The following is a 7,739-nucleotide window of genomic DNA, read 5'->3' on the forward strand; positions in this document are numbered from 1 at the left end:
ACAGCCACAGAAATCAACAAATACTAAAACACTACATATCATATTTCCATGTTGTGAAATGTCTCATTCCCTCAGCAGAAACACACTCACATGTCTAGTATACTGTATTCTGGCATTAGCACCTAGTGTTACATGGGTCTCCTGAAGAGAAAACGTCGAACACATTGATTAAAGGGAACATGATCACAGATCCCAGCAGTGAGCCCAACTGGACTACTGCACCACACCATACGAGAGCACTGTGACCTTCATCACGCAAGATCACGGCAACGATCACCTTCACATAGGACAGTATGAGGATAAAACATGTCCAAGCTGCCACCTGTTACAGAGAGAATTTAAAATAACAATAGTAGCTTGTTTCTACAATATTAAACAGTGACCATTACAGATACATTCCTGATGAAATATATAATTTATTTTACGTGTGTGTGTGGTGGCCTGGGAAAATCCACTGAATGTTACTGTGGCTGAACGTGTAGCTTCTCTCTCAGTGATGTATTGATTTTAAAATAAAATTATTTTTACCTCAGGTGATAAGACAGAGTGACGTGACAGACAGATGAGACAGAGTGATGGAGGAAATAACTAATTTCCTATTGTAAACATAATTCTTAGTAGTAGTAGTAATAATAATAATAATGTGGGCGGCACGGTGGTGTAGTGGTTAGCGCTGTCGCCTCACAGCAAGAAGGTCCGGGTTCGAGCCCCGGGGCCGGCGAGGGCCTTTCTGTGTGGAGTTTGCATGTTCTCCCCGTGTCCGCGTGGGTTTCCTCCGGGTGCTCCGGTTTCCCCCACAGTCCAAAGACATGCAGGTTAGGTTAACTGGTGACTCTAAATTGAGCGTAGGTGTGAATGTGAGTGTGAATGGTTGTCTGTGTCTATGTGTCAGCCCTGTGATGACCTGGCGACTTGTCCAGGGTGTACCCCGCCTTTCGCCCGTAGTCAGCTGGGATAGGCTCCAGCTTGCCTGCGACCCTGTAGAAGGATAAAGCGGCTAGAGATAATGAGATGAGATGAGATGTTTCCATTAGTAGCTTATTAGTCAAAGTCCCTCCTGTGCCAGGACCTAGCCTTCCCAGGCTAACCAGATCCTTAAAGCTAAACGGCCTTTTGATTTCATAAAATCAATTAAATTTAGTTCCTTCTGAAATTTGGTCATTGTGATATACGTTTATTTCTGTAATATCTCACAAAACATCTGGCCATTCTGTGGCTGGGAAGTTATTTCATTTGAGGGGATTCCTGAACAAATAACGTGCATGAAATCACTCGCTTTGCGCAGTCAAGCAGACAGAGGAAGTCCGTTTGCACATGCGCAGGTTTACCTTTGACATCTTTGTCGCTAAACGAACTTCTGATCACACCGAGGTGCTCGCTGACCGCCGATATTTATTAGTTTGGTCCTGCATTTCCTTTCCTTCGCAACAACGTATTTTCTTCTCGCTTTCCGTTATTGTAGTCGATCTTCCATGTTTCATTCTCACACTCACATCCTCCATTTTTCTCTCCCGTTTCAAATTTGTATCCCACAATGTCTTGCACGAACGGGGAAAGCCCACCACATGATGCATGATGTAGTATCTTGAATTGGGTCATGGTGAAGCAGGAAAAAATAGTGGAGAATTTAGGGCCACTTGGCCCTAAATTCATTAATTGTTCTATTTTTAAAAAAAAACTAATAAAATTGGAAGTCTGTGATTCGAATTCAGTAGCTTTCAGTCCACTAAACAAAAATAATTGGGTGTCGGGGAAAATTCTTTTTATGACCTACACTTGAAAAATCTGAAAGGCCATCTACCTTTAAGGCGCATTGGGTGGCACTGATCTCTGTTTCTATAGCCCTCAACCTCTGGCCTATTACATAGCTAGGGTTACAGTTTAGATGGGGAGGGGTGTCCCTCTGGTAACCGCAAAGCTTATTAGTATCTGTTATAAATTATTAAATTATGTAATTTTCTCCCTTTTCAGTTTAAAGGAACAGTCCACTGTACTTCCATAATGAAATATGCTCTTATCTGAATTGAGACGAGCTGCTCCGTACCTCTCTGAGCTTTGCGCGACCTCCCAGTCAGTCAGACGCAGTCAGACGCGCTGTCACTCCTGTTAGCAATGTAGCTAGGCTCAGTATGGCCAATGGTATTTTTTGGGGCTGTAGTTAGATGCGACCAAACTCTTCCGCGTTTTTCCTGTTTACATAGGTTTATATGACCAGTGATATGAAACAAAGTTCAGTTACACAAATTGAAACGTAGCGATTTTCTATGCTATGGAAAGTCCGCACTATAATGACAGGCGTACTAACACCTTCTGCGCGCTTTGGCAGCGCATTGATACGGAGCTCAGATATCAATGCGCTGCCGAAGCTGTTAGTACGCCTGTCATTATAGTGCGGACTTTCCATCGCATAGAAAATCGCTACGTTTCAATTTGTGTAACTGAACTTGTTTCATATCACTGGTCATATAAACCTATGTAAACAGGAAAAACGCGGAAGAGTTTGGTCACATCTAACTACAGCCCCAAAAAATACCATTGGCCATACTGAGCCTAGCTACATTGCTAACAGGAGTGACAGCGCGTCTGACTGCGTCTGACTGACTGGGAGGTCGCGCAAAGCTCGGAGAGGTATGGAGCAGCTCGTCTCAATTCAGATAAGAGCATATTTCATTACGGAAGTACGGTGGACTGTTCCTTTAAGGGTAGCCAGATTTTAAAATGTTACAATTCATGATTGAGATATGTGCAAATAAGAAACACATTTCAGTTCAGGAAAGTTTGTAGTTGTAGATTTTCCCAGGTCACAAAAAAACAAAATAGACCTCGCTTGTAGAATGAAGGAGTTTAATTTCAAGTATATGTCATGGAACACTTAACTTACTATTAGAATGGCTCCAGAAATGTGATTGACCAGAAGTGGACAGGGACTCAGCACTGCCATGACCATGATATAAATGCCAATAACCGAGCCAAAAGCAGTCAGAAAGCCCATCAGCACCAATGACCTTTGAATATGGAAAGAACTTATGCTTAAGCTTGCTATATCAGAAAATGGCAGTTTATGCTGTTTTTTTCCCCCCATTTTTTGGAGGCTCGTTATATCCTCTGAAATCTCAAATCTTTTCTGCCACCAATAAATACTATAAAAAGCCCTTTTATAAATGTGGTTACTCACCTTTGAGTGTAAAACATGGCAATGAAGCAGGTCACTGGGTTTGCTAAGGAGGCCATAGTAGCAGACCAATGATAAGCACGGTTTCCATAAGGCAGACACGAGTAGGACTGAACAGATGGTAACACTGAATTGGTCAGAGCATTCACCCAGGCCAAGTTGATGAAGATGTATACAATTTGTGCCCATGTGTAGGTTCCCTTTCCAAACATCCCACTGAACTTCTGGATGCCATTTCGAGAATTCATCATGGGCTTCTGTTCGGGACTTTTCTTTTCCTCCACAAAGTCCGACTTTCTCATAGCACCTTGGTATTTGAGGCTGATTGAGTGCTCTTGAGCTACTGTTGGGAGTTTGTTCAAAAGCAGGAAGGCCACTAAGGTGACAAACATCATTGCTGCCAGGAAGATAAAGAAAGCCTGAGCTGAAAAGTTGGCTGGTAAGTAGTGCGGTATGAGGTAATTAGTCGAGTCCAAAGATCCATTTATTGTTTCATTGGGACTGAAATTTTGGGTGCTATTGACACATTGCATGACACCTACTCCTTGAATCAGAGCCACTACAGCCGGGATCAGTCCACTCAAACCTTCACCTACATAATAAGTGGTGAGATACTCTGGCTTGAGCTGCATCATGAATGGTAGGAAAGTAACTGATGAGGTGCAGTCCACAGTGGCGATGAAGAAGGTCAGGATCAGGAAATAAATGCTACGCTCAACTCCTTGAATAACAACTGTCTCCTTCCAGACGAAAGCTAAGAGGAGGCTTGAGAGGGTCCCAAAACTAATAATGAAGTAGATCACAGCAGTTTCATTGAGCTTTCCTGGTCGGAATCGGTGCATCAGGGTGACAAACAGAGGACCAACATTAGCACTCTGGGTCAGGATGGAGAGACAGGAGGGAAGGTACCAGCCTTCAGGCACCTGAGGGACAATGAGGGGCAGCTCAACCCAAAGTCCACAAATGGTCACCCAGGAGCCCATTCCAAACAGGCAGGCTAAGACGTGAGTGAGGAGGGACATGTCCTTTATCTGTTTGGAGTCTCCAACAGATTAATAGTAACAAGAATGTAAGGTTTATATGCACACAAAAAGCAAAATGTTAAAAGATTTAAATTAGTAAGATACACAAACAGACCGGAGTCATACACTTAGTCAATTACTAGGAAACTTGGTAAATTATTAGTCCACTTCCCTGTAGATTAACTCAGGAATTTGAAAAGCTTTTACAGCCAGAAAACCCTTCTGAATGTGTGTGTAATATGTGTGATGTGTTTATATACATCACTGATCCTCTCAGCACAGATTTATTACCTCGCCTGCGACGGAGTCAGCGGGGCAAGGCATTATAATCAGCGCGATTTGTTTGTGTCTGCCTGTTAACAATCTAGAATCTACACAGTTGCACCGACTGACTTCAAATTTTCAGGGTAGGGGGGCAATGGTCCATAGATTACCTGATTAAATTTTCGGGGTAATCGGGTCCCTGGAAAGGTCAAAATCATTTTTTTGCGATAACTTTCTTCAAATTCATAATTTTGACTTCAAACCAAAACGTGCATACTTCAATTCTGCTTCCAACCATATGCTGCATGATGGGGTAGCTTGGACAGTCTCCGTAGTGGTTGGGGGTTAAAGGTCAGGGGGTCAAGGTCATCGGTCAAAATAACATTTTCCATTATAACTCAAAAACAGTTGCCAATAGACAGATGTTTACTATTATGAGCATATAGGAACTCCCATATGGCCTTTCATTTGGCACCATGATCTTTGACCTTGAATGGTCAAACTCAAGGTCACAGATTTTCAGAGGGCTATAACTTGAAAACGGTTGATGGTAGACATATTTACCCTTATCAACTTATAGGAAGTGCCATATGGGCTTTCATTTGGCACCATGATCTTTGACCTTGAAAGGTCAAGGTCATGGGTGTTCAAAGGGCTATAACTTTAAAATGGTTAATGAAAGCCAGATGTTTACTATTATCAACATATAAGGAGTCCCATATGGGCTTTCAGTTGCTGCCATGACCTTTGATCTTGAATGACTTTGAAATGTCAAACTCAAGGTCATGGATTTTCATAGGACTATAACCTGACAGCTGATGATTGAGAAATATTACCATTATCATAATATAGGTAGTCCCATATGGGCTTTCATTTAGCACCTTGAAATGTCAAACTGAAGGTCACGGATTCATCTTGTAAGGTGAATAGGCCAGACTTGTAAAATTAAGTCAGTATCAAAAGCACTAAAATAAGTGCTGCCAGGCAAGGTTTGTTTTGCCTGGCAACACTTGTTTTACAATGTAGACAAAAAAATTAGGGTCATTAAAACGTCTACAAATGAAGAGTTCAGATGCAAAACCCCCTAAACGCCATCTCTGTGAAAAATGAGTTAATGATGTTGTGTGAATCCTGTCTACATCTAGTATATGTAACTGAAATATTTTTGTAAAAAAATTACATAAAAACCACTCCCCGTCTTGTCTAAAATATCGGTTTAGTATCAAAAACCTGTAAACGCCACTTCACTTTAGCAGCAAAAGCCTCTACTTTCAACAACCAATCAGAACGTGACCTGGACTCACGTGCCATAACGTTTGTAAACAAAGTTTCGTCAGGAAAACTTTATTCACAGGGAGATTTTTGCGAAATGGCAGCTAATACCGACATGAATTACAATGGCATGAATGAACCTGTCCTCCAGACAGTGAATGGGCGGAGGAAACATCGTGTTTTGGAAAATCATGGTCGCTATTTAGCGAAAATGAAGTGATATAGCGGCGAAAATGTTGAAAATGGAATAGTCTGCCATCACAACAGCTTGATGTGCGCCGCGGTAAGTTTAACTCAGATCGACCTGGCTTACTTCAAAAAACAGTTATACACGTCCAAAGATAAGGTTGAACAGGACGCTATACTTCTGTCTCACTTGAATATTATGCTGGTTAAGCGGAGGAGAGAACAAGTTGACGACGAGGGGAAGAGACGACAAAGAGACATGACCATCAAATTAATTATTATTATTTTAATAATAATTAAAATAATATTAATATTAATAATATTAATATTATTAATAATATATAATAATAATAAAATATAAATAATATTATTTACCATCAAATCAAATTATTATTATCATCACAGTTATTGTGTCAATGTTGTTAATGTTACTAACTTAAACTTGCCCTTCTTGGCAGAATATTGCTTGTTGCATTTATTGTACATGTATTTGTGTTAAGATTTTCATGTTGTTTACACCAGGTTTTTATTGCACTTCAGTATTCTCAATCTCATCTCATTATCTCTAGCCGCTTTATCCTTCTACAGGGTCGCAGGCAAGCTGGAGCCTATCCCAGCTGACTACGGGCGAAAGGCGGGGTACACCCTGGACAAGTCGCCAGGTCATCACAGGGCTGACACATAGACACAGACAACCATTCACACTCACATTCACACCTACGCTCAATTTAGAGTCACCAGTTAACCTAACCTGCATGTCTTTGGACTGTGGGGGAAACCGGAGCACCCGGAGGAAACCCACGCGGACACGGGGAGAACATGCAAACTCCACACAGAAAGGCCCTCGCCGGCCCCGGGGCTCGAACCCAGGACCTTCTTGCTGTGAGGCGACAGCGCTAACCACTACACCACCGTGCCGCCCGCACTTCAGTATTATTCCAATGTATTTTATTTGGTTTAGTACTTTGTATCATTTGCTTGGAAAGCAAAAGTCTGCTGATGTGAAGAAAATAAACCTATTGGCGTTGTTTAAAATGTGTGGATTTCGAATTTCTTAAATGTTGACATGACAGGCCTTTTGCCTTCATTTATGAAGAGGAGTGTTGGTATTTATTTAGGTATTGCTTAAAAACATGACACGATTATCTCATGATCATAGGTCCATTAACTTAGCTATGAATGTGCCAACCACACCACCATCACTATTACAACCACCCTATATGTGTGGCATACTAATTTTCAATGTTTCCAGTTGTATCTCTGGTGATTTTGTAACACTTACCCATGTCTGTAAGGAAAAAAATGGATTTAGAGGTTTTTGCACACAAAGAACCTATGGATTTAGCTGGTTTTGACGCAAAAGAAAGAAAATATTTGTTAAAAACAGTAATTTTGCTGAAGTAACATTGTGAGATTAACACAGTGTTTTCCCTAACTAATAACCTTGTGATTTCAAATTAATCTAGGTTTCTATACTTAAATACAAAGGCCTGATAAAAAATGGCCTTTTTCTCAAAAAGTGGTCAAGTAGAGTTAGAGGGTTTTGCATCTGAACTCTTCAAATATTTATTTATTTATCTGTCTAATAATTAATTTTCCACCCACATAACTTTTTTTAAAATTAAATTTGGTATTAGATTCCAACTGACACTATTTACAGTCATAATAAATTTGAAAATGGTGGGTTTTGATTTCCATCACGAACAAACTTGGGTAATTGCTGACCCCTTGGCTATGCAAAACATCAGCATGAGTAGTTTGTTTAGAACTAAACTACACTTATACGCAAACTTAACTGGCTAGCAGTGTAGACTATTTGACAA

At 40.8% G+C, this 7,739-nt stretch overlaps 1 protein-coding gene across 1 annotated transcript; it reads right to left on the reverse strand.

The window, feature by feature from the left end:
* Positions 1-115: 115 nt before the first annotated feature.
* Positions 116-5,113, reverse strand: LOC132899984 (riboflavin transporter 2-like). Its single transcript, XM_060942022.1, has 4 exons — positions 5,081-5,113; positions 3,176-4,214; positions 2,882-3,005; positions 116-322 (listed from the first exon to the last, which is right to left on the reverse strand). Exons 1-4 carry the CDS (start codon positions 5,097-5,099, stop codon positions 116-118), a joined length of 1,389 nt encoding a protein of 462 aa, XP_060798005.1. The 5' UTR covers positions 5,100-5,113.
* Between the last annotated feature and the right edge of the window lie 2,626 nt (positions 5,114-7,739).

This window comes from Neoarius graeffei, chromosome 16 (genome assembly GCF_027579695.1).
Source record: "Neoarius graeffei isolate fNeoGra1 chromosome 16, fNeoGra1.pri, whole genome shotgun sequence".
Lineage (NCBI taxonomy): Eukaryota > Metazoa > Chordata > Actinopteri > Siluriformes > Ariidae > Neoarius > Neoarius graeffei.

Coding starts and splice junctions, on each gene's coding strand:
- LOC132899984 (XM_060942022.1), bottom strand. Junction 3,006..3,175: donor GCCATGTTTTACACTCAAAG/GTGAGTAACCAC, acceptor CCATATTCAAAG/GTCATTGGTGCTGATGGGCT. Junction 323..2,881: donor TTTCTGGAGCCATTCTAATA/GTAAGTTAAGTG, acceptor TCTCTGTAACAG/GTGGCAGCTTGGACATGTTT.